Here is a 26,692-nt window from a genome sequence, read left to right on the forward strand (position 1 = left end):
ATAATATACTTGTATGACATAATAATGTTGGTCTTGTTTGATTCAATTTGTCTCAAAGAGCAGTTTATTAATATGGAGTACTTGTATTCGATTGTTATCTTTATAAATATACGATTAAAGATACTTATGGTCAAAGTAATAACTTGACCAACGTACATAGTCAAAATGATAAACTACATATTTGATAAACGAAGGGGTAACTTATTTTGAAAAATCAAGCCTTTTTTAATTTCAAAATAAGTTGGAAAACATTAAAATCTTTTGCAATAATCCATCAACCAAAATTTTCTAGCCCATTTATCAAATGAACATCGTGTACCAGGATGTATATCAAACTAAGATATCGGAGCCTAAAGCCGGAGATAGTAACTTCAATTTCCATTCTCCCGCTCTCTCCAGTATTTTTCTGCTTGGTAGTTGGTACATATGCTAAAATGCTCCATGAACTTTAATTTACAAATTCCATTCTAATAAATTTCTTCTTCCTTCTTTGAATTTGGTCTAAAAATTGAGCTGAAATATTCCCAGTTTTCACCGAGTTCAATCATATAGTTGTAGTTTCTCACCTGAAAAAATGTCCAGGCAAAAATTATCCAGTGTCTTCAAAAATCAAGTCCATAATCTAAAATCTAATCAAGAAATTGCTAAACATATTTCCCAATCTTTAATCTCCTCAAACTTCACAAACTTTCATAAATCACCTATTTTTGGCAATGTCAATTCACAGGTAACTCAAATTGTTCTTTCAGACCCACTTGTCCCTGTTACTTCTTGCTTAAGATTCTTTGATTTTCTGCGGAATTCGCCTTCTTCATCTTCCCAGAAACCTGATCTTCGGGCCTACATTACCCTCATTTTTAGGTTGTTAGATGCTCGAAAATTTGCTGTTGCGAAAAATCTGCTGAATTCTGTGTCTGTTGATCATAATCTTCGATGCCCAGTTTCAGATATGGTGTCTATAGTGGATGAATGTGGTAGTAAGAGTGAGAAATTGGCTAAATGTTTTGATCTTTTAATGAGAGCTCATGCGGATAATCAGCAGTTTGATGATGCCTTTAAGGTGTTTGATTATATGACTGAGAGAGGGTTTGAAATTGAGGAGAGGAGTTGTATGGTTTTCTTGGTTTCTCTTAAGAAATCTGGGGAATTTGAGTCATTGATCAGGTTTTTTACTAAGATGGTTGATTCTGGTGTCGAAATAACTGTGTATTCAATGTCGCTTGTGATCGATTGTCTATGTAAGAGAGGAGAGATTGATAAGGCTAAACAGCTGATAGATGAAATGGGTAGGAGAGGAATAGAGCAGAATTCATATCCGTATAATTCGTTGATAGTTTATTTTATAAGGAAACAAGATTTTCGGGAAGTTGATGAAGTGATTAGGCTAATGGAGAAGGTGAATGTGGAGCCTAATGTAGCTACCTATACACTTGTGATCGATGGATACGCGAATAATGGGAAGATTGAAGAAGCAGAAAATATGTACCAGAAAATGTGTGAGCGAGGTGTGAAGGCAGATATGCATCTATATACAGTGATGATCAATTTGTGTTGTATTAAACAAGACATGAAGAAGGCTTGCCATCTTTTCGATGAAATGATAGAGAAAGGTCTTTGCCCGAATACTCACTCTTACGGTGCTATGATACATGGGTTATGTAAGGCTGGGCAGTTGGACGCTGCAGAGATGCTTGTGAAGGAGATGCAAACTGAAGGACTTGAGATGAATCGTGTGATTTATAATACTTTGTTAGATGGTTATTGCAGAAAGGGAAGAATGGATGAAGCATTGCGGCTGAAAGATTCCATGGAGAAAAAAGGATTAATGCCCGATGCATACGTGTATAACATTATGGCAAGTGGGTTGCACAAGTTGAATCGAAATGAGGAAGCAAAGACATTCCTGTACTCAATGTTAGAGAAAGGGTTGTCACTGAATACTATCAATTATACTACTTTGATCGATATACATTGTAAGGAAGGTAAATTTGCTGAAGCCAGGAGGCTCTTTAAAGAAATGGAGAGGAAGGGAGAAGGTCCTAATGTTGTCACATATAACGCTTTGATTGATGGGTACTGTAAGAAAGGTAGGATGAAGGAGGCTCATGAACTCAAAAATGAGATGGAGGAAAGGGGAGTAACGCCTGATGTCTACTCTTACACGTCTATAATACATGGTGAATGTATAAATGGAAAGATGGATTATGCACTGAAATTGTTCAACGAAATGTCTAGTAGGGAGTTAGTTCCAAATGTAGTTACTTATACAGCAGTGATTGCAGGCTTGTCAAAGGCCGGAAAATCAGATGAAGCTTTCAAATTATATGATCAAATGATAGAAGCAGGCCTTACTCCAGACAGTACAGTATATTCTTCACTCGTGGGAAGCCTTCATTCATGCTGAAGCCTAGGTCAAATTTTTACTGAACTTGGAAATTTTGGTAGGAGCCACACTCATTTTGTTGTGATTCTAGGAACTTAACCTTTTCATATCTATTGTATTTTTTATTTTTTATTTTTGACAATGATATCTATTGTATTAGTACACCCTTTCCCTATAATGTAAAATGTATCGTACTCTTGTTATATCTCTCTTACAATGGTTATACTACTTCTCATAGTCCAATCTTGTCAATGAAACAAGTTTGGATGATGTAATCAAACCCTCAAAACTTTTACTATCCAACATTTTCATTCTAAGTACATAAGCAAATTTTCTGCTTTCACGTTCTAAGCCATAGATTTGCAAGAAAAAAGCGCAAGCAGATCTCGAGTAATAGTAAGAGAGGCAGGTCTTTACGAAAAGGTTGTGCTTGGAACAGAATCAAATATCAAGGCAGCTAACTCAGCTAGTGAAAGTTGGGTGAATGTCCAAATTGGTTGTGATAAAACTTTCTATTTTATTAAGAAAGTTGCAGCCTCGTACATAATGGATTTAACCATTTGCTATCTAAGAGGGGTGGGATAAGGGGTGCTAATCGAGTTAAGCATCTCGGACTCGACTCGGTCAAAACTCGGCTCGAGTTGGCTCGACTCGGCTCGAGATGTTAACGAGCACGAGTTTAGCAAGTTCTAACTCGACTCACTCGACTCGATAAGCTCGTGAACAACTCGATAATATATTTTGTTAATATAGAATTTGCAAACAAAGTTATTACTATGAACAAATTTGATATTTAATAAGAGTTAATTTATATTAAAAAAAAAAAAAAAGATAAAGTAAATCTTTAATAATAAATAAAATAATTAAAAGAAAACAATATAAAGTGAAAAAAACAATAAAGGTCTATAATTTTAGAAGGGCCAAAACTTAACAAACAGATCGTGAGCTAATCGGCTCGACTCGAAACTTTAACGAGCACGAGACGATCATGTTTTAATGGCTCGAAACTTTAAAGAGCACGAGTTGAGCACATGAAAAAAAATTTCGAGTCGAGTCGAGCATCCCTTAGCTCGTGATCGACTCGCTCAACTAGCACCCTTAGGTGGGATAATACCCTTTCTGTCAACGAATTCTTTTAACAGCTTCAAGCATCTTAGTATAGAACCATCACAAACTAAAAGATGGCTTCAGGCACTAAAAATTTACACGACAATAAATTGAGGTGCATATAGAACACTATAATAGGAAGGGGAAAGGGAACAAGATAAAGACTTATATTATATGTAAAATTCCAGTAATGTTCAGACAGAAACAAGAAAGATTATTAGCTACGAGATATGTACAATCCATGAGAAAGAATTAGATACAGAACTTTCATTTAATTACAGGAAGACCCATTTACCAAAAGTGGGTAGTAATATAAACATCAGATTTCAACCATGACATTATATCTAATTTACATGAAAACTAACAAGTGAAACAATTGATATGGAAACGGACTGCATATTGATTTACAAGAGCAGATCAGTATACTCCAATAAGCCATGGCTGTTGAGTGATTCCTTAAGCTTGTGCAAAGCTCGACTTTCTATTTGGCGTACCCTTTCCTTAGACAAACCAAACATGGCTCCTATTTCTGATAATGAGTTCCGTTTTTCAGATTTAGATCCTATGCCAAACCTCAGTTTGATTATTTGTCTTTCTCTGGGAGCCAGCGTACAGAGCAGGTTGCGTATATGTTTCCTCATCAATTGTTTTTCCGCACATACATCAGGCTTTTCAATCTTAGTATCTGCAGTGATCTCCTGCAAAAAAAAATTGTCCAGCAGATGAGAGAAATAATAAGGCTAATGATCAAAGTGAACATCAAATGCAGCGGAAGAATATATACTATCAAAATCAAAACACTTTTGACAATCCAATTCAGATGCTAGACTACATACATACATACTCCCTCATCCAAAATAAAAGTCATTCGAATATATAATGCGTGGAAATAAAGGCCATCACATTAAATATACATATACATATATTTTTTTTCCTTTCAAAATACCCTTGCTAAGGTTGTATAATGACGAGGGTATGAGGACAGTCCAACTACTATAAATGTTTAGTAAGGTGTTATAGACTCTTCCAAGTTATATCAGAACTATCACACTGTTCACGAGTGAGGTTGACTGGATACATTCAATGGTTTGATCATAATAGGGAGCTAATGGGCAGCCTTGACATTACAATAATTGGAGATGTATAATGATGCAAGTGATTGTTAGAGGATGCTCCTGCAGAACTGACCATGTGATTGGAACAAGGGGACTGCAAAGAACACCATCTCGCTTCCTATTTCTTAGGCTTAATTTCATGCAGTACTCATTTGAAACACTCCTTACGTTTCCTTTCAAGCAAAGGAAGTATGAGTAGTTAGTACTCCCTCTGTTTTTAAGTGTTACAGTTTGATCGACACATTGATTAAGGATTAACTGTCTTTATTATAAAAAGTGTAAAGGGGGTAGTTGGAGTAATTAAAAAAAAAATGCAATAAATATTTTATTGAAAGTAGGGTAGGAGAAAAATCATTAAAAAGAGGAGTGGAGACCATGCAAAAAAAGAGAAGGAATATTTAATTATTAGTAAGTAATGGTTTGCCAAAAATGGAACTGTAACACTTTTTATTTTTAAAGGCTAATTAAGGGCCTGTTCTCTTCAGCTTATTTTAAGTTTAGTTTAGTTTAGTTTAGTTCAGTTCAGCTCAGCTCCAATCAGTTCAATTCCTAATTTCCTTCTCTCATAAAATATTCAGTTCAATTCAGTTTAATAAATCAGAACAAGCCCTAAGGCAATTATAAGCTTTTACAGAATATCAATTAGTAATTCCTACAAACGCACACGTAATCTTTCATAGGTGGTAAAGTCATTGGGAGATGGAAAACAGGACCTCAGATTAATACTTGTCTACATCATCATCCATTGCTACCATTTATGGCTCCTTACGAAACAACTATTCTTATGGATAAGAAGGATAACCGCATTTTTGCGATACTAAAAACATATGCAAAACTGCTCCTAAACGTAAAAGAATCACCTGCATGTTGGGCAAACAGGCTTACAATATACCCTTTGATTAGTCGATGGATGATTAAAATCGAGAAATCTAGTACTCCATAGTACATTCTGTCCTAAAGCATAATCATTAGCCAGACAGGCTACAGGAACTAGTATCATTCTATTAGATAAGCAACAGGTTATATCATATTAGTCCAGTCTCCAGCCATCCCTCTTGTTTGGTTCTATGTATCCCAAAGCTTTGTTTCTATTTGGAGCATCAAATACTTCCTCCATTTTTTTTAGTTGCATCACTTTCTTTAAATGGAAGTTTCAAATTAGTTGCATCACTTTCCTTTTTAACTAATAAATTCTCTCTATCTCTCTCCTATCACATGCAGTGGCGGTTTCAGTATAGGTTCTGCATACTAGATCTGGAAAATTCTATCCAATTTATTTTAAAAACAAAAACTACTTATATACAATACTATACACATAAATATAGTACTATTTGCTACAGCCTAGTGGTAATTGCTTTGTAACATTGGTTGCGGGTTCGAGACCCCCACACCCTTTTTCAATTTTTTTCCTTTTTTTTTTTTTTTTGCTTTACTAACTTTCTTCCTTCGAACACTAAAATATGAAGACTCCAGCTCAATTGTATTTCAAATTTTAATTTTTCTATTAAATTAGTATATGTACATCCGAATTACTAGTTTCCCAGGACCGCCACTGATCACATGGGCCCTATTTATTTTTTCTCTCTACCTCTCTCTACTCCAAAATTGCCTAGGAGTCCGTGAAAACTAAAGTGATGCAACCAAATAAAATCGGATGAAGTAAATGTTTGGAAAATATTCCAAGGTTTCTCTGTTCATCAGCTTTTCAATATTCATGTTTACTTATCACATAGTTTATCATTAATTTTAAATTAAAAATATATATAGGCTTGAAATCTTGAGAAACACTGTCTATATGTAAAGCACTTGAATTATGTAAAATTTTCCATTTGAGAAAGTAGAAATTATAACCAAGAAGACAAACATACTATGTCAATGAGCAAGATGGGTTAGTTTGAGAAATTCTCCAATCAACTCAAAACTTTATAAGCCAATAAAAAATTCAAAAGTCTGGTTCAAGGACCCCCCCCCCCCCCAAAAAAAAAAAAAAAAAAAAAAAAAAAAAAAAAATTGAATATATTGCATTAACCATGGTGCTTTTATGAACCCAAGAACAAATTAAATAACAAATCAAAACAAAAAGCCAAGTGGAAAAAAAAAAACTATCAAAATTATTTTCTTATGTGTAACTATTATATTCTAAAACAAATTGCACACATTGCATTTACCGTATTTGAGTCAACTTCTGTAACATTACCTGAAAAGTGGTATTCTGATCACTCCACACAGGTTGCTGCATTGAAAGTGGATGTCTCATCAAAATTAGCAAATTCTGCAATTTCTCAACTGTAATTCCTACACGGAATGCCAGCTCTTCTGTCGTTGGTTGATGATGCCCTTCTTGGATGAATAACTTTCTTGCTTCTAAGAACTTGGCATGGAGACTATACATATTTTCCTACAGAATATTTGCCAATATTCTATTATGTCAGTAAGGATGACCTTAACTTGCAACATTTTTTTGCCAGAGAAATCTTCTCATGCTAAAAAAATTGTTGACAAAAATTCTAATATGTTGTCAGCCACACCATTAGTTGGTGGTGTGGCCAGTTGGCCGCTTCACATATATGGGAATTATTTGAGCAATGGGGGTTACAGACTTACAGCGATGATCAAATGAGGTTACGCTAATGTATGAAGGTTACCCCAATGGAAAAATGGGTTACACTTTAAAGCATGTGAATATATTCTTTTTAAAAAAAAAAAAATAAATAGAATAAGGAGGAAATGGAGTTAAATTTATTAAAATTAATTGATGTTACTCGCATATTGATTTTTAAAAAAAAATAAAAAATTAATATAATAACCCACCAAATATATAGGAGTTTGAAAGAAAAAATAAGAAATTCAAACAACTGAAACTTATTAATGATTCAGCAAGAATATAAATGGAGAGATTTCAAACTAATACAAGGACATCAACTCTTGAAAAGAAGACAGTTTAGAGTTCATACCGGCAGACGGATGGTCTTTGAATGTTGAAATATGGCCTTCCTAATTCCTTGCCTTATCCACCAATATGCATAACTAGGAAATCGGCAACCAGCTTGGGGTTTGAACTTTTCCACACTCTTCATTAGCCCCATACTCCCTTCCTTTAACAGAATAACAAAAGGAAAAAAAAAAATCTCAGTCTTTGGCTCGGTGATAATCTCATACAGTCATGTCGCCTAATCCGATTGCACAAGTAAAAAATAACAAAAATAAAACAATCGAGAATGAGGCATAGACCTTTACAAGCATTAAAAGTAACAAGCCAAAAGGAAATGTAATGTTCTTTGGTTTATACAATGGCATACCTAGGATTCTAATACAGAATACGCACAAACAAAATCATATACTTTTACATGAATTAATTAAGGCTGTGACCTACTGGTATCAAAAAGAATGAAATTCTATACTAGTCATTGACAAAATTAACCTTTATTAAATGATTTTAAATGCAAACTATGCTGAGAAAGAAAGTGAGAAGACAAACCAAAAATAAAACTAAGACCTTATTCAATAGAGAACACTCACTTGAAAGGGGGGGGGGGGGGGGGGGAGGGGGGGATCTTTCTTAAAGAGGAAAGAAAGAAAAATGAAAAAAAAGGTAGTAGCCAACCTATCATCTGTAAGGTCAGTGAAATACTGTACGCTTGCCAGCAATCTAAATAAAATTTAATGATATTCAGCTGCATCAAAACTTCTAAAATAAGTACAGGGTATCAAAGTGCATACACTTGTTGCATGCTAGATCCGCCCATGGTTTACCTGCAATAAGTCCTTAAGACTGAGGCCACGGTTCTGATATTGTTTAGCTATATGTACCACCAAACGTAAGTTAGCATGAATTAATTTTTCCCGGCTTCTCCTCCCAGAGAGCACCTCTGAATGCAATGCCACAATACTCATTCCAACAGCATCAGCCCACTCAGCAAATGTTGGTTCACGATCAAATTGAGACTCAAGCTTTTGCTTCACATTGACTAATTTAATGAAGTTCTGAAACAGAAACACACAAAAGTATTATTAGTTTTTTTTTTTTTTTTTTTTTTTTTTGGATAAAATCATTAGTAAAGTTGTACAAGTATCAACAAAACTGTTGGCAGAACAATTTACGATGTACCTGTATTTCTGCAATCAAATCATTCTCTTGTTGTATGGTTAGCAACTGCTTCGTCTCTGGACCCCATAAAAATAGACGAAGAGGATCATTCGGATCATATCCTTCACTTGACCTTTTTGGATCAGCCTTTTTTTCAGGACGACCTATCTCATGAATTACTCTAGGCCTTGAAGACTTCCTTTTCTTATTTCTCCTTTCTAAAAGCCGAGATGACCTAACTGTTTTCGGTGTTACTGTCGGAGTACTACTATTACTTGACCTGAAATACAGACACATTAGTTTCACACACCTAGTTGACCGAGACACTATATAATATTTTACTCGGAAGGAAGGGGGGAAATTCAATTCTTGAAGTCTAATAGAGAATATCCATAGAATATTCTCATCCTAGGTTTAGGAATTGTGTATAAGAATATCTTTATGATATCTTTACATATCTTGTTAGTTACCTAATATGATTAGGACTCTCATTGTAACCCTATATATATCGATCAATGGAAATCACTCTAATCAAGGAGATCTATATTATCTGACAAAGTCAATATCAGGAAGACGATGCAGGGAGTGAAAACCAGTCATATTATCCCTCAAAAAATACTTGCTTTTGAATGCAGTCAATGAATTAAGAATTTACAAGAAGTTGACTTCCCCTGAACTACTACCCTTCATTGTGCTATTCCATAAGTCCAATAAATTTAATGAAAAATGCTAAAAAATTCACCTAGAAGAAAAGGGTCCATCTGTCCTAACATCAAGTGCATCGTAGCTCTCAGCTAATGCCAGCGCTAATTTTGAGGCTAAAAGAGCTTCCTCAGCAAGTGAAATCACCTCGCATGATTTCAGATCCTTATGCTCACCCATAGCTTTTGAGGTTGAATGTTCCTCACTTATAGGGCATGTTAACCTGGAACAGAAACAAGAGATTGCTTAAATCGTGGAATGAAATTCTTATAACAAAAAATCAAGGAATGAAAACATGTAAAATCTGTTTTTATAATAACAGAAGATGTATCTAGTAGGACCTTACAAGAACGATGAGCCAGACCAATGGCAAAGCTGATGTTCAAGTTCCTCCTGGTGTAGAAGAGAAGTTCCTAATTGTTGTTGGATATATGCAGCATGTTCAATCTTCTTACCCTCCAAGGTGGACAGTAACTGCAGAAGAATGTAATCACATAAATTGTTAAACCATTGAGTGATTTCATTAATGAAAACCTGTTAGCAAACTTCTAAGGAAAAGAAAAAAAAAAAACTGAATAAATAGGCAAATAATCTGGACCGACAATCATGTGACAAATCTATTCCATGAAATCCAAGCATAGTCACTAACTCACTAACCTGACATGTTTTATCTTCTTTAAGCACAGAAGAGGATTGCTTGCACTCATCACGCTGCTCATGTGATAGAACAGAGGCAGGAAATTGTCTCAACAAAGTAGTGGTCGTGGATTGAACAAAAAATGTTTGTTCATTGACCATGGATACTGCGATTTATGGACAGATAATTTGATTAAGGAATAGAAACAGATATCAGAAATTCAGAACATTGAAAAGAGATCATATAGCCTCCAGCAGTTTTACTTTACGGGTACTGTAAGATTACAGATATAAAACCTTTCCTTGTCATAAAAGCTAGTTTTTTCATTAAGTTTTGATTCACAATCACAAATAACCAAAATAAGATATCTAGTTCTTCATGATAGAACCCAACCATTTATCATCATTCCATATGTTGGTAAACCTAGCAAGAATAAATAACATAGCAACAAAAACTACAATAGCACCCAAAAGTGAGAGGTCCTAGTCCTAGTAAACCCACAATTGGAATTCTTTCATCTCAAAACTAACACCCATCATTTGTAGTGATTTTGTCCACTACTATCTCCATTTAGTTAAGAAAATGTAATTGAGATTAACTCGGCCTCTTTCTTACTCATGTTTTTTTTGCACTTGTAGCGCCCACCCACATTTTTACATTCGCTCTCATTTCATCCTATTTTATCTTACACTCACCTTTTCAATATTTTCTTAAAATGCATACCTACAGCTACAAGAAAAACTTAAAAGAACGGAGTTAGTACACCCTCGATTTTCTGTATTGTAATCAGCTCTGTGACTCGGTCTTGAGTACTCATAGTCATATCCAGACACCGGTATGTATCGAATTTTATTGTGGTTAATTATGCAATTTTGTGACAGTTCTCCTTAATTTTTGCCCAAAATGAATCTTGTCGGTCTCACATGAGTACTAATGTAAAACGAAGAGTCCAAGTAACATAACTACTGAGCAATTCAATCAAATGAGGCGAAAATCTTTTCACCAAAACAAAAATTACCAAACTTCCAACAAGCGAAAGTTAATTTCCATATATATGATGATACCACGAAGTACAAATTAAACAAATTATTCCAATAAACATAAAATATTGACTAAATTACAGAACAAAAGGATACAATTTAAAATGCAGAATAAAGCAAAATATTGGTGGGATAAGATAAAAGTAGTACCTGAAAGAGAAGAAGAAGCATTGTTTCTGAATTGGGTTCTTGGAGGAAATGAGGAAGATGAAGAGAGCAGATTAATGGCAGTTTCCATGAATTTTTTAGGAGAGAGAAAATGTTAACCTCACTTCAACTTGGTCCCTTCGTTCTAACTTCTAAGCTTTCTTCTCAGGTTTCAGCCTCAAAAGTCAAAACCCCATTCTCAAATTGGATGAGGTTTGTTACTTGTGCGCGATTTTTCTAGATTTTTATTTATTTATTTTATTTTTTTTGGAAAATTTTGTAAAAAAAATTACCTTTTTTATCTTTTTTTTTTTTTTTTTTTTTTTTTTTTTTTTCATATAACCACCTTTTGAAAAAAAATATTGCAAAAAACTACCAATTTTAAAAATTTTGTTGCAAATTACCATTTTTTTTGCTAAATTTATCAATTGTTTTACATTAAATGGGTGGTAAGTTGTAACAAAATTTTTAAAATTGGTGGTCTTTCGCAACATTTTTTTAAAAGGTGGTTATATGCAAAAAAAAAAAAAAAAAAAAAGATTTAAAAGGTGGTTTTTTGCAAAATTTCCTTTTTCTAATTTTTTTTTTTTTTTTTTTTTTTTGAAGGAGGAGGGGTGTTTGCAGTTTGGTTCACAAAATTAGATAAAATATGGGTTTAGAATGATTTAAACACATACCTTATTGTATTTGTTTTATGATTTTGAGGGGGCATTTAGTTAGAACAATGGAAACAAAGTGGAAAGGAAATAAATAAGCAGGAGGGAAAGGAATCACGCAACTTTTACCTTTTTCTTTGTTTAGATTAACTATAATAAGAAATCCAATTGTGTTTGAGAGGGGTAAGGGTATTAGAGTGGTAACAAATTGGTAGAGTCCCTTACCCTTAGATAAAGGTAATCGTTACTAAATCTCTTAAGCAACCATCTGTTAACAGTTATAATTTAACCGAATTCGTTTCCAACCTAAAAAATACACTAACCAAACATGTTCTAAATGTTTTAAACTTATAGAGTACCTCATACTCTCAAAATATGAGGTATGAGGTTTAGAAATGTAGGGTATTAAGAATTAAGTTCCAAACTCATACCACTACATTTCCATACACCTAGGGTGAAAGGTTTACCTGAAACCGAACAATTTTCAAACTGGTTGAACCCGAAAACTTTTCATCCAAATCCGATCTGGAATCAACCCGAAGTTATCTTGAAATCGATTTTACCCGGAAATTTACGATCCAAACCCAACTTGGTATCGACTCATTATTTATCCGAAACCAATAAAACACGACAATTCAAGACCTGGATTAGATTTAACCTGAAACGAAATCTAGCCGAAAACATTTATACTCGAAAAATACCTCATTTTATCCGACCTTTTTTTTACCTGATTCAAAACTACCCGCGACCCTACTAACCTGACCCAAAACTTATGAGTTAATTAGTTAACGATTCTTTTATTATAGTGGAGACCGTGGGATTTTGAGTATAATGTGTAGTTAATGGGGGGTTATATTTAATTGTTAGTAGAAGAGAGAAATTCTACTAACAATTAAAAATGGAGTTGATAGGAGTGAAAGATAATAAAATACTTGTATAGAAGATAGCTCAATAATGAGTTTAAAATTGAGTTAAGTGCACACTAGGGTACTCAACTTTAGTAAAAGTTGCAGTTAGAGTACCCTAGTTGCATAAGTTGCAAAGAGGGTACTAAAAAGTAACACCGTTAAAGTTCCGTTACTTTTCTTCATTTGGCCCAATATATACAACTCCCAAGTTAAGTCATGAAGGCCGTCAAAAAAAAAAAGTTAAGTCATGAAGGATACAGTGATATACTTTGTTGCCGCCTTTTTATTTTTCCTTTCAACGAACTCCCAAGTTAATCTTTTTCCTTCAGTCTTTTTTCTTCAATCACACATTTACACCATTTTCACTGTTTTTTTTATTTATTTTATTTTTTATTTAATTTTTCACTCCATTATCATGGTTGAAGATAATAATCCACGGCTTGGACCACACTTGTCTCCCGCCAAAGATATGCATTATGTAATTTTCAATTTTTTACTTCTTTTTTGTAATTTGTGTAATTTCATTTGTTTAATACTTGTTGTTGATAAAATATAGTTATAATTTTGTTTAATTAGGATTGTGATTATGTGGCTAGTAATTTTTTATTTTGGGGTTTAGGGTTTTGTTCTGTTTTAATTTTCTTCGCATTTCAATTTTTTTGGTACGAATTTTTGTTTAAAGTATGAATTAACAATTCTAATTGAACAATATAATTCAACAGTATATGTGCTTGAATATTGATAAAATTTCAATCTTTTTAAATTTGAAGTTGATGTTATGAATAAATTTTAATAAATGAAATGATTTTTTTTTCTTCTAATTATCACTCTTATTAGTTTTTTTTGTATGTTGTTACAGATTTTCAATTTAATCCTTGTTTGATAGTGCACCATGGTGGATTTTGGTCAGTTTACACTTGACAGTGGACTAGTGTATAATGGTGGGAAAGTTGATGTATTTGAGGACATCCCTGATAGATGGTGTTTTTGTTTAAAGTATGAAGACCTTTTGATTTTAATTTTTAGACTTTGGACAAAACTGTTTTTTTTTTTTTTTTTTTTTTTATCATTTTTGTGTGAAAAATGCTACCTAGAGCTGTTGGTGTTGATAGTGATTAATTTTTTTGACAGTTGGGAAGTGATGAAAAGTTGGTTTTGCAACTATGGCAGCTAATTTGGTTTTTTTTTTTTTAGTTAACAACATACTTAACAGAATGTGTTTAGAGTACCCTAACTGCAACTTTTGCAACTAGGGCACCTAAACTGCAACAATCATGAAAGTTTAGTACTCATGACTGCACTTAACTCGTTTAAAATTACATGATTGATTTGAACTGAGATCTAATCGAAATTGAATTGATTTAAGCTGAAATCTAACCGAATTCGAAATGGCCTGGTTCAAAGTCTATTAAATCCATTTTGACCCAAATAGACCCAATTAAATCCAAATCCGAGCTTAATTGAACTCGATATGACTCGACCCGAATTTGACTTGACCCGAATACGATTTGTACTTGACCATACTTTAACCCACCTTTGACTTGAATATAATTAAACTTGACCCGACTTGATTTGGTTTATTAGGAAAATAACCCGTCATTACCCGATCCAAACAGCCTGACCAATCGTGGGTCAACCCAAACTCCATCTTGGTACCCGATTTGACACCTTTACATACACCTACGTTTGAAACCTCTCATACCTTGAGAGACAAGAAAATAGAGAGAGAGAGTGCGCATCTTATAAATTTAAAAAGAGAGAATATTATGATTATTACAAAGCATATACTCACTGAAAATATTGCAATTATAGTAGTTATAACAAACTCTAGGTAGCTCGTTTGTTACAGAGAAATGATGTAATGATGAGTTAGTTAGTTGGTTGGTGGTAACTAACTCTACTTAGTCGGCAGAGTCTTAAAATCAATTAAGGTGGAAAATGTTGAGCAAAATATGCATCCCCAATACCCCTTCCGCCTATTGGAATCAATCATTCCTAGCTTGGACCTCAAATAAGAGTGGTGATGAGAGGAAGAGATTTAGTGAGCAAATCGTCAAGTTGCTCTACAAAACACAAGATAAGAAAGTTCAAGTAACCCTCCAAGTACCTTTTTTCTAGTAAAATGTCAATCCATTTTACATGCTTTGTTCTCTCATGCATGACAGATTCTTCCATGTATGCATAGCAAAGTAAATTAGTTATCACAAGAAAGCTTAACTGTTTTAAGATTTTTAGCCGCCAATTCATTAAGTAATCTGACAAGCCCTGTAACCTCTGCTGCTACCATCACCCCGTACTGTTGCTTCTACATAAGACATAATTATAATTCCTTTGCTATTTAGATTTCCAAGAATCAAGAGATTTTCCTAGTAACATCACATAACCTATAATTGATTTTCTACTTTTAGGACAAGAAGCCAAATATGAGTCTAAATAAGCTTGTAAAGTGGATTGATCAAGAGTATGAGCAACATATATAGAACATGATGCAAGGGTTGTTGATGTTGTACTCTTTCTTGCTACATTTATTAACTCAATAATTGAACTGCATGAGATAAATCTGGTCAGGTGTGAGTAAGAAAGTGAAGCTACCTGTACAAAGAAGGATCAAAATAAATATTACCCTGTTCATTCACCAGTCTCACGTTATGAAGCAAAGATGTTTTAGCAACCTTTGACACATTTAAACCAGAATCTTGTATTAGCTTCTTAAAAAACTTCTTTTAAGTGGATAACTCCATTATTCAAATGAGTGACCTCAATCCCTAAGAAATAGTATTAAAGTTGGCCAAGATCTTTGTTCCTGAAAATAATATCTAAGTGATGTTTCAAATCCGGCCAATATATCAGCAACATTTTTGCTTCCCGCTACGACATTGATTCTATTCAAACCCCATTTCACATAAACCTTAAGATCTCCTCCCCCCCTCCCCCTTCCCTTCCCGCCCCCCCTTTTTAGCCGACATGACCCGCATGTTAAGATGATATCATCAACATATACAGCTGCAATGATTATATCATGTATTTCTTTCTCAGTGAACAAAAAATAATCATTCAACAATTTATTAAAACCCTTTATCGATAACTTAATGTTCAGTATTACAAGCCATTGTCTAGAAGCTTATTTCAAGCCATAAAGAGGTTTTTAAAGCTTGCAAACAAGGTTATGAGAATTAGACATCCCTATAGGCATTTTTATGTTAATGTCTTTCATGTGAAGAAATGCATTATTTATGTCTAATCAAGAGCCAAAAGACACTTTATTGTAGCCATTTTCACCACTGGGGAAAAAGTCTCATCAAAATCATTGCCATAAACTTGAGTATACCCTTTAGCCACCAATTTAACTTTCAACCTTTTTATATATAGTACCACCTTCTTTGAGCTAAACCTTAAAAACTCACTTGCAACCTATTACTTCGTTTCTTTTAGGCAAAGAACAAAATTACTGCCAAAGCTTTAATTCCTTCCTGCATTGTATCCACCCTGATGCTGAAGAGCTTCAATAAAACTGTTAGTTTTACTAATATACGAATAAAAGTTATAAAATTGTTAGGTTTATTAGTAATAAATGAGATTTGTGTAATCATATCCTGAGAAAATCAAATTAAGGCATATCACTATACTAAACGACATTGGACTAGTGATGTAACATCCCCGATTTACTAACTAATAATGAACAATAAATAAAGGAAAAATTGACAACTTTTAAATTAATCGTGGAAACATACACCTATATCGGAGGTATTACTGCCACACTTAACAACTTGTCAAGTGCTAAGACTTACAAAATCTCAATAATTACAACTCCATAAACTAGGTGAGCTATTAATAAACCTTTACAAACTCGTTATAAACAAACTAATCGAAACACTTAAGCTCCTTTAGCTACGATCACTTGATTAACCTGTTTAAACAATCTTGCCTGCTCACCATTAAAGACAGATTCCAAAATAGATCGTCGCAGGGCCACCATAAGAAAAAGATATGGCCGCAAATACAGGTAGCACAATAAAACAAAACACACACGTCAGCAAAAAGCTGAGTAATCATCACATATCAGGTATAGAGAATAATAGGATAAGTAACACTATTAGCTCAATTAAATAATGTAGTTCAAAACTACATTACACATTGTACTCCGTAAATAATTAGCCTTTGTCAACTAAACCTCGAATAATAATACGAACTTTTCCTCAACTCATTTGTCCCATAAATGTGTCACGCTCTTTGTTTTATACTTAGCCTTGGACATGGGTAATTCAAATAACAAAACCAACAAGTATAAAAACTTGAATACTCTCAATAATTAGAAAAAACACCTTAAACCAGACCACATATGGGTCAATTCCTACTATAGGGGACCATAGAAAAATATAAATAAAGATTGTACATTATTCTTAAGTGATGATTATCATCTCATTACCAACATGCCAAAGACTAAGGTCTATAACACCGAGCCTCAAACCAATAACAAAATAATATGTTCAACCTTTTGATCTCATACTTTGATCAAATAATCTTTCACATGATAGTAAATAATATCTCAATATTGACACAAGTTCCCAATTCAAATATGACAACATATTCGGTTTATAAATATCTCAACTCTTATAGGGCTAATACTAGTACCCAAAATTAATCAAATCTCAACCCAAAAATAATACTCTTCATTAGCAACCCTAAAACCTCGATAAAACAATACTCCCTATGGAAATAACATTAAAAACCCTAGCATAAATAACAAAATCAATTAATACGACAATTAAATCATATAATACAATACTTTAATCACATGTATATAAATCTTGATCATACAAATAATAAATCATAAAATTTACAATCAATTAAGATTCATGTGATTACGTATAATAGTAAGAGTAAGCAAACAACTCCAAGATAACGACTGTGATTACCTGTTGACAGGGGCGGGGCAAGGAAATTCGAGGCCCTGTGCAATATCTTAAAATGGGGCCCTATGTAAAATATCAATTACAAAATACTAATATTATAAATAATAATAAGTCATCACATTACACTCCAAATACAAAATAAAAAGCAATATTTCAATTACAAAATACTAATATTATTATAAGTAATAATAAGTCATCAGGACTCATCACATTACACTCCAAATACAAAAAGAAAAAGAGTAGCAGTCACTTGAAAAGTGCAACTCTATTAGCATGTTTTAAGACAAAATCATCAACAACACTTTCAACATCAACTTCTTCCAACAAATCACTTTCAATTGCCATCAAAGCAAGCCCATTTAGCCTTTCTTGTGACATAGTTGTCCTTAGATACGACTTCAGCAATTTCAGCTTTGAAAAGCTCCGTTCTGCAGAAGCAACAGTTATAGGAATAGTCAACAATACTCTATATGCAATTATTGTATTAGGGAAGCAATTATAGCGTTTTAAAAACTTCAATAAATCCATTGCAGCCATTTTCCCCTTAGGTAAAAGCTCTCTGAATAACTTTAGCTCAATAAAAAGTTCCTGACTATTAATATCAGAATGTTCCCCATTCTTAAGAGCATTTTCAAAATGGCTACAAGAAGATTGAAGTCTAGCATCATCCATACTACCAAGTAGCTTATTACCATTGAACAAAAAACCAAACACTTTTTCATACGATTCATATTGTTCAAATCTCTTATCTAGTGATGTGATAGCCTAATCAACAATGTATATAAAGTATTGTGTTCTAAATGTTTCCTCCGGTGATAAAGATGTTTCATCATCATCATCAATCTCATCAAAATGCTTTTTTCTGCGTACCACATGCGTTTGAGGAAACACAGGATCAATTCCTATTTTTGTGGCTATTTCTTTTGCAGTTTCCATAGCACTTGAAAAACCATTTTCACGATATTTATGAAAAAAAGAAATCAACCCTTTTATCTCAGTAATAGCAACATCAATAAGCATGTCTTTAGATTGCAATTGTTTGCTAACCAAGTTTACAACATATAAGATTTCATACCAAATAATTGAAGCAAGCAAAAATTCAAAACTACCAAGCTCATTTTTTGCTAAGGATTTTGCTTCACTTTGTATCTTAGAATCATTGTCTACACGGGCTGCTTGAAGTAAGGCTGCCTGTAATTCAACAGTTTGAAATCTTATTGCCTTAATACTTTCAACACGACTTTCCCACAGTGTAGCCGACAACGATTTAACAGTTAAGCCTTTAACATTTTGTCTTAGAATATGCCACCTCTTTGTAGAATTAGCAAATATAGTATAAATACGTTGCACTATGCTAAAAAAGTCTCTTGCTTTCATTGAAGTGTTTCCAATATCACACAAAACTAAATTTAGACTATGACATCCACATGGAGTATAAAAGGCTCTAGGATTCAAATCCAAAAGTCTTTTTTGCACACCTTGATTCTTACCTTTCATATTAGACCCATTATCATATCCTTGGCCTCTAACATTATCAATATCAAGATCATAAGAATACAAAACATTTTCTAACACTTGAAAAAGTCCTTGGCCACTTGAATCATCAACTTGTAAAAATTCAGTAAAAAACTCATATATTTCATTAGAAGAACCATCAACACACCTTAATATTAAAGACATTTGTTCTTGATGACTAGCATCGGGTGTGCAATCTAACATCACAGAAAAATACTTGGCTTGTTTGATTTTCATAAAAATATTGGATCTAATTCTAGAAGAAAGTAAGAGAATCAATTCATTTTGAATATCATGAGTCAAGTAATGATGATGAATCTTGCCACTATTAATACGCTCAACATGCTCTTTCATTACCGGATCAAACTCGGCCAACATCTCAACCAAACCTAAAAAGTTGCCATTACTATTTTCAAATAACCTATCTTTTTTTTCCATGAAAGGCAAGATTATGTTTAGCTAGGTACTTCACAATTGCAATGATTCTTATAATAACATTTTTCCAATATTGCTTTTCTTTCCTTAGTTGATCTTGGGCAACTTTGTCAATTGTTTCATTTACTTGCAATCTATGGCGTAATTCACACCAAGTTGCCATATTCAATACATGATCAACACTTGTTTCATGTTCTTTAAGTCTAGAGCTAAGATGTGACCAATTATTGAAGCCTTCACTTACTAAATTACTTTTACCAGGGCCTTTTTTAAAAATTTTACAACAAAAACAAAATACTCTATCGAGCTCTTTTGAATAAACAAGCCATTCTCTATCACAAGTTTCACCATTAGACATATATCTTGTATAAAAAGAAGAAGAGAATCTACGAGAAACACTATCTTTAGGGCCTTTGACAATACTCAAGTCTCTTTTGGGACCATTTACTGCTAATTCATCAATCATATGCACATCAAGAGAATCCCAATTTCTAGGATCATAAATATCAATAAAGAAAGATCGATCATGTTCAACATTGTGATTAATTTTATCAGAATTATCGCAATGTTCACCATTACTATCATTATCCATTATCCCTGTTAACATCATCATTATCATCCTCCCTGTTAACATCATTATCATCATTCTTAATTTCTTGTTCAACATTCTCACAATCAACATTACCATCATATAATTCTTCATCAGGATTAACAGAATTTTCACTTTCTTTAGGTTCCTTTAACAAGAACTTTTCTAAAGAACCTTTTTGAGATTTAAAAAAATTGCTCTATTCTTTCTTTTTTTTTTTTTCCGTTTATTATGCCCAGATTGGTATTTGCGAAACGTAATGAATAATAAACAGATACAAAGATAATTAAAATTTTAAAAATAAATATAGAGAGGAAAGAAAACACCAGGAGTTGAAGATTGCAAATTTGCCATATATCCCAATAATTCTGCAAATTAATTATGCTTTTTTCGACAACCTGTTTTAACAAAAAAAAAAAATTACCCCATCAATTAAAATTACACATATAATTATATAAATATATAATAAAAATAAAAAAAAACAATATTTACCTACAAACTTGTTGAATAATTGCTGAGATTAACTTGAGGCTTCAGCAAAGTTTATGTGAAAAAAATGAAAAACCTTGAATGAGAGAGAAAGTAGATCTAAACAAGAGAGGAAAGAAAAGCAAATATACAAAATAGAGTTATAAAGAGAGTTAAAAAGGTAAAAAGTAGTGAATAAAAAAATATTCTCCAGAATTTTCTATATTGTAATATGTGAAAGTTAACAAAAATATTAAAATTAAAAAAAATGTTAACGTTTTCCTCCAAATAAAAAAATAAAATAAAAGTCAACGTTTAGAATTTTACAGCTAGCAAGACATGGGATACAGCTGGCGTCAATTATGACCTTTATTCAAAAATTTTGGCAGTTACAAGATTCGAAACCCTGACCCTCTGTTCCATATATGTACCTCCTTACCAATGAACCAAGGAAATTATTCTTACTCATCTTACTCCGAATAAACCTATACATAATTTTGGGGCCCCCTTAATTACGGGGCCCTGTGCGGTCGCCCAACGTGCACCGTGCCAGCGCCGCCCCTGCCTGTTGATTTTAAATTATTAAATACATAATCGGAGCAAGGAAATCGGAGCAAGAGATACGTAATAATGCAAGAATCATCTTCTTATTCAACTACCCTTCTTTTGTAATTTCCCACTCACGATTCAATCATACTAAAGTTCTAGAAAAAAGATCAATATGAGGCGTAGAGATTCCCATTAACAAGAAAACATAAAGAAGTAAAATTTGATTTAGAGTTTATTGCTTTTGGAAGCAAAAGAAAAATAAATATGTAGGATTTTCAAGCGGTTATAAAGTTGCAGAGTAGTACTAACAATAAAACGTAGGGGTGAAAGTTTGGTTTTCGGTTTGGTGTTTTGCCCAAATCGAAACCGAACCACCATATTTCGGTTTCTTGATTTTAGAAACTACACTGCACCACTTTAGCTTTGAATCCGAACCAAATCAAACCACCTAAATTTCGATTTTCTAAAAAAAAACCAAACCGCACCTAATTTTCCTATCAAGCAACATAAACATCAAATTTAGCAAAAAAAAACCGAACCAAACCACACCAATCAAAACCGAACCCAAAAAAACCACACCCCTAACCTACATCCGCAGTTCCGCACCCACCACAACCCACCTTATTTCACCACCCTTCATCCCTTCCACCCAAGCCCTAACCCTAGATCGACCCAAAAGGTCAAAACTACCTACCACCACCACAATTCAATCACAAACCACCATAAAAATAAAGTAGAAAAAAAAAACTTAAACCAAATTAATAGAAAGAAAAAGAGAACATACCTCACGTCCTCACATTCCACCAAAAAAGTCGATTTTGGGTTTTAAAGGTCAAATTCGACCATGAAAACTCTAGATCTAGAGTTTTCATGGTCGAATTAGACATGAAAACCCTTTAGTTGATGGTATTCGAAATGAAAAACCTTAGTTGATGCCCTTGATGGAGTTCGAAAAACCTCAAAATCTTCGCCTATGGTGAATTGGTGATGCGGGCTGGTGGGGAAAAGAAGAGATGAGAGTGAAAGTGGAGAAGAGATCAAAGAGGAAAGAGAAAGGGCGGAAGAAAGAAGAGATGAAGACGAAAGGAGAGAGAGTGAGACTGAGAAGAGGAGAGAGAGGGCGGAGAAGAGAGAGGGAACTCAGAGAAGAGGAGAAGTTAGATTAAGGTTTTTTCCTTTATATACTAAGGGTAAAATATGTTGGGCTAGGGTATTTTTTGAGTTTGGGCCTAAATTTCGGTTTGGTTCGGTTTTTTCGTTTTTCACTTTCTCAAACCGTAACCGAACCGAAAATCAGATTTTTTTTCCAAAACCGAAACAAACCACTTTTCGAAAAAAACCGAACCATATTTGTTATTTGGTTCGGTTTTCGGTTTGGTTCGGTTTTAAACCGAGTTTGTTTCACCTCTAATAAAACGGATAATATAATTTTATCAAATAAGAAAATAGATTATTAAAAGTACAACAACTCAAATTTTATCTTTTATCAAATTATAAAATATACGGGTATTAAAATCTACCCTCCTTAAAACAAGTTTCGTCCTCGAAATTTAAAATAGAAAAATTTAGGGTATCACAATCTACCCTCCTTAAAACAAGTTTCGTCCTGAAACTTAAAGTAGAAAAAAGATAACTTGTAAATTTGAGAGAAAGTAAAAACTAAATCAAACTTTTCTTTATAAAATATATAGATAGAGTACTGAAATATTAATGGTATTACAAGTGACCACACACTAAAATAGCAGTAATATAATTAGTGAGCCAAAAAGGTGGTTTATGCGGCCTAGTTGATTGTCTGACAAGTTGAGTTAAGGGTGAAGAAGAAGAAGAAGAAGAAGTGTTGAGTGTGTTTGCAGAAGTGTTTTGAGATTTAGAATAGATAGAGTGAGATTGAGAAGAGATTACAATGGATGTGTCTAGTCAAACTAGGCACCTAAAAAAACACCAAGGTAGTAATAATTATATTTTTATAATGGAAAAATTAATGAAAATAATCCGAACTATTGACCATCTTCTCATTTTAATCCAAACTACTGTTTAACTTAGAATAAACCAAAGTATAGGGGGTAGTTGCTCATATTAGTTTAAGCAACTAAGCAACCTGCTAAACAGGTTAAATTAAACAAGTGGGGCCCACTTTTAATTGCATTTGCTCTTTCTCTCTCCTATTACCAAAAACTATACTGTAGTGTAGTACCAATCGTGCCTTTTATGAGGGGTTTCCTCCATGAAAGTTCCCTCATCAAAGATCAATTTTACATTGTTTTCACATGTATGACCTTTCATCTTCAAATTTTGTCATCAAATATTGTAAATTTGCATTATTTTTTTTCTCTCCTTGATATTCAATTATGTTTTTCCTTGCTTCTAATATTCCATTAAAATTTCAATTGCAGTTTATGTTATCGGAGCGTAGTGGCGAAATACAAAATTTGATATCCACTGAGCTTACTAGAGTCGAGGAGAGACGAGACGAGAAGAGACGAACATTGGTTTGTGGACATGGTAAGTTAATTCAATTTTCAATATTTATCTTATTTCAAATTTTCAATAATTTGAAAATGCAATTGGGGGATGAAAATTTTTATCTTGCAAGTTGCAACTTCTAATTACATGACAATTTGTTAAATTGTGTTGCCAGAACTGGTGGAAGAACTAATATGCCTATCGGGAGTGGAGTATTATTCAATGCTGATGGTAGTGTGCAATCTTTACACTAATAATACTTAGGTGATGTAATTTTGATCTTTGTATGTGATCATTTTGGAGGAATTGTTGGATTATTTTGTAAGATCACATTTCTTTTGTTATGAATTTTGATATGTAAGCTTAGTTTTTATGCCCTTCTGGAACTTGAAATTTGGAATGATAAAATTATCAAGGCATAATACAATGTTATGAAAATTGCAGAAATACAACGTAATTCTTGTTCATTTCAATTCAAATGAATTACAAACATTTATTATATCGTTCATCAACCATGACTACCACACTTTTTTATCCAAAACTTAGAGCAGATCATTCCCTCCCTGCTTCCTAGTATGATTTAATTTTGGAAGGAGGAACCAAAAAAAAAAAAAAAATGAAATTAAAAAAAATGAAAAAAAATTAAAAGTGGGCCCCACATGTTCAATTTAACCTTTTTAGCAGGTTGCTTAGTTGCTTAAACTAATATGAGCAACTACCCCCTTTACTTTGGTTTATTCTAAGTTAAACAGTTGTTTGGATTAAAATGAGAAGATGGTCAATAGTTCGGATTATTTTTGTTAATTTTTCCTTTTATGATAACAAATGTTTTATAAACGTGAATTTGAAAAGCTACAAGTAAAAGAAATTATTTTTTCAATTCAATTTTACAATATTTCTTAAAAACCATTAATGTGATTAATTATAAACCTTAAAATATATTTTGCATGTTTATTTAAGTGCTTTATTTTCCTTAGGCACATATGTCAGTGTAAAATTTTGACCAATGATACATTTAAGGGAATTTCTTACTGATAGCCATAAAGAATTGCACATTCTCAATGATTACCATTGTTAATTTTTCCGAAACATGATAATATTTTTATATTTAACCACTAATTAACTTAATTAAACAATAATTAACCAAAATAAAAATAAAACCAGCCATCCCAGCCACCCTGCTCCCTACCCCGACCACCCTCGCCGACGCTGTACTACCTCTAAAAACACGCTCGCCGGAGCTGGAAACACCCACCTCAACCCCAAACCACCCTCCCCCTTCCCTGAACCACGTACCTTAACCTCTCGCTAAAACCCCTTCCCTTCCCTCGAAAAACACTCCCTCCCCATCGACCGACGCAAAAGTGCTAAACCCCCCTCCCCAGCTTCGACGATCATGATTCGCCCCAACCCCTGCCATCTCCACTCCCTTTCCCACCTTTAACCACCACTAACTCTTAAACCCCCAAATTTAAAATCTAAGGTTTCGAATTGGGTAGGTAGGGTTTTAGCGTGGTTAAAGGGGAGAAAGGGAGTGAAACCGGCAAGGGGTCAAGGTGGGGTGTTGTCGACGCCGGCACACGGTTTCATGGGTAGTACGACGCCAGCGGGTGATAGGGAACAATGTGGCGGAGGTGGGAGCAGGGTGGCTGGATGGATTTTTTTTTTAAGAATTATTTTTATTAATTATTAAGTTAATTTCTTTTTAATTAGATAATCATTTGTTAATTATAAGTATATTATCATATTAGAGAAAATTATCAAAAGTAATGTTATTTGGGAGAATTTTTGAAAAAAATTGTTACCATTGAGAATGTGCAATTCTTTATGGCTACCAATGAGAAATTCCCTATTTTTAATTATCAATAGATATAAATTACATATAATAATTGAAAATTACTCCCTATGTTCCTAAAAGAGGATTACATTTGTCATTTTAAATGTTTTTTTTTTAAATGATTACATTTCAATTACTTCCTAAATTAAAATAATTTTTTATGTTTATGGTTCCCTCGTATATACCTATTTTCTATGCAACCATCCATATTTATCAAAATATTATGTACATACTCCCAATGCAACTATTCCTATTTACAAAAATATCTGCCTACTCCTAATGAAAATGTTCTTATTTTCAAAATTAATTTAATGTCTTAATGCTTGATATATGTGAGTTGTAATATCTAATCATTGCTTTCCATTATCTTATTTTCCTAATTAAATGTGTAAAACTACCGAACGTGACTTTCTTTCAGAGCGGAGAGAGTACTAATGTGCCGATGGAGCGGTTATAAAAAGCAAAGGAGTATAAAATGGATCTAATTTAGATTTGTATTATTGTGCCTTTTTCAAATATGTAATTTCAAAGTTTTTAATTAGTAAACCAAAGATTCTTAAAGATTTTAGTGATATAAAATAGTCTTGGTTAGTGGAAGGGAAGGAATATTATATGACCGGTGTGGTCAGGATTATACATTCAAGGATTAATCGGTCGGTTGGGTTATTTGATCGATCAGAAGTTACCTGATCCATGTTTACTTTGTTAGAGGTTACTCGGCAGTCAGAAGTTACCTAGTCAGTGTTTTGGCATGAAAGGAATAATTGTTGAAAGGCTAATTTTTTTTTTTTTTTTTTTTTTTTTCTTATGGTTGTGTTTAGTAACTAGCTTATTTAAGCAAAATTAGCTTATTTGACCAACATTAGCTTATTGACTATTAAATAAGAAAATTCAAGGTGTTTGGTGGGAAGCTTATTTAAAGAGCTTATTTAACTAAATAAGCTCTTTTTAAAAAAGCTCCTAAAAGGAGCTTTTTCAATTAGCTTATTCAATTCTTATTTTGAAATGACACTTATACACCCATTTAATTGAAAATCCTATATGAAATACCTACCCCACAATTAGCTTATTGGTCATTTCACATAATCAATCAGCTTTAAACAATCAGCTATTTACCAAACACTTTTCTACAATAAGC

The 26,692-nt window shown here is 33.2% G+C and overlaps 3 protein-coding genes and 1 pseudogene across 5 annotated transcripts; 1 reads left to right on the forward strand and 3 right to left on the reverse strand.

Annotated features, from left to right (window-relative positions):
- Window positions 1-416: 416 nt before the first annotated feature.
- LOC145572374 (uncharacterized) lies at window positions 417-2,588 on the forward strand. The gene has a single exon (XM_081631348.1). The coding sequence runs from the start codon at window positions 575-577 to the stop codon at window positions 2,402-2,404; it is 1,830 nt and encodes a 609-aa protein (XP_081487474.1). The 5' UTR covers window positions 417-574; the 3' UTR covers window positions 2,405-2,588.
- Window positions 2,589-3,639: 1,051 nt separating this feature from the next.
- LOC145572375 (RNA polymerase sigma factor sigF, chloroplastic-like) lies at window positions 3,640-11,359 on the reverse strand. 3 transcript variants are annotated; one of them, XM_081631350.1, is made up of 9 exons: window positions 11,222-11,359; window positions 10,052-10,197; window positions 9,741-9,868; window positions 9,435-9,599; window positions 8,714-8,972; window positions 8,359-8,589; window positions 7,560-7,700; window positions 6,803-7,003; window positions 3,640-4,188 (listed from the first exon to the last, which is right to left on the reverse strand). In XM_081631350.1, exons 1-9 carry the CDS (start codon window positions 11,307-11,309, stop codon window positions 3,895-3,897), a joined length of 1,653 nt encoding a protein of 550 aa, XP_081487476.1. In that variant the 5' UTR covers window positions 11,310-11,359; the 3' UTR covers window positions 3,640-3,894. The 3 variants fall into 3 exon arrangements, with proteins under 3 accessions (XP_081487476.1, XP_081487475.1, XP_081487477.1); XM_081631349.1 differs by having other exon boundaries at window positions 9,435-9,617; XM_081631351.1 differs by lacking the exon at window positions 9,435-9,599.
- Window positions 11,360-17,941: 6,582 nt separating this feature from the next.
- Window positions 17,942-19,564, reverse strand: LOC145571154 (uncharacterized; annotated as a pseudogene).
- A 67-nt stretch (window positions 19,565-19,631) lies between these two features.
- Window positions 19,632-20,333, reverse strand: LOC145571155 (uncharacterized). The gene has a single exon (XM_081630233.1). It carries the CDS (start codon window positions 20,331-20,333, stop codon window positions 19,632-19,634), a length of 702 nt encoding a protein of 233 aa, XP_081486359.1.
- Between the last annotated feature and the right edge of the window lie 6,359 nt (window positions 20,334-26,692).

The sequence above is a fragment of the Chenopodium album genome, chromosome 12 (genome assembly GCF_948465745.1).
Source record: "Chenopodium album chromosome 12, dcCheAlbu1.1, whole genome shotgun sequence".
NCBI lineage: Eukaryota > Viridiplantae > Streptophyta > Magnoliopsida > Caryophyllales > Amaranthaceae > Chenopodium > Chenopodium album.

Excerpts from the sequence above, each read along its gene's own strand:
- LOC145572374 (XM_081631348.1), top strand. The coding sequence starts at position 575 with ATGTCCAGGCAAAAATTATCCAGTGTCTTCAAAAATCAAGTCCATAAT.
- LOC145572375 (XM_081631349.1), bottom strand. The coding sequence starts at position 11,309 with ATGGAAACTGCCATTAATCTGCTCTCTTCATCTTCCTCATTTCCTCCA. Across the intron at positions 8,973-9,434 it reads GATGGACCCTTTTCTTCTAG|GTCAAGTAATAGTAGTACTC; the intron begins GTGAATTTTTTA and ends TCTGTATTTCAG. Across the intron at positions 7,701-8,358 it reads GTCTTAAGGACTTATTGCAG|GAAGGGAGTATGGGGCTAAT; the intron begins GTAAACCATGGG and ends ATTCTGTTAAAG.
- LOC145571155 (XM_081630233.1), bottom strand. The coding sequence starts at position 20,333 with ATGGTAATGTTGATTGTGAGAATGTTGAACAAGAAATTAAGAATGATG.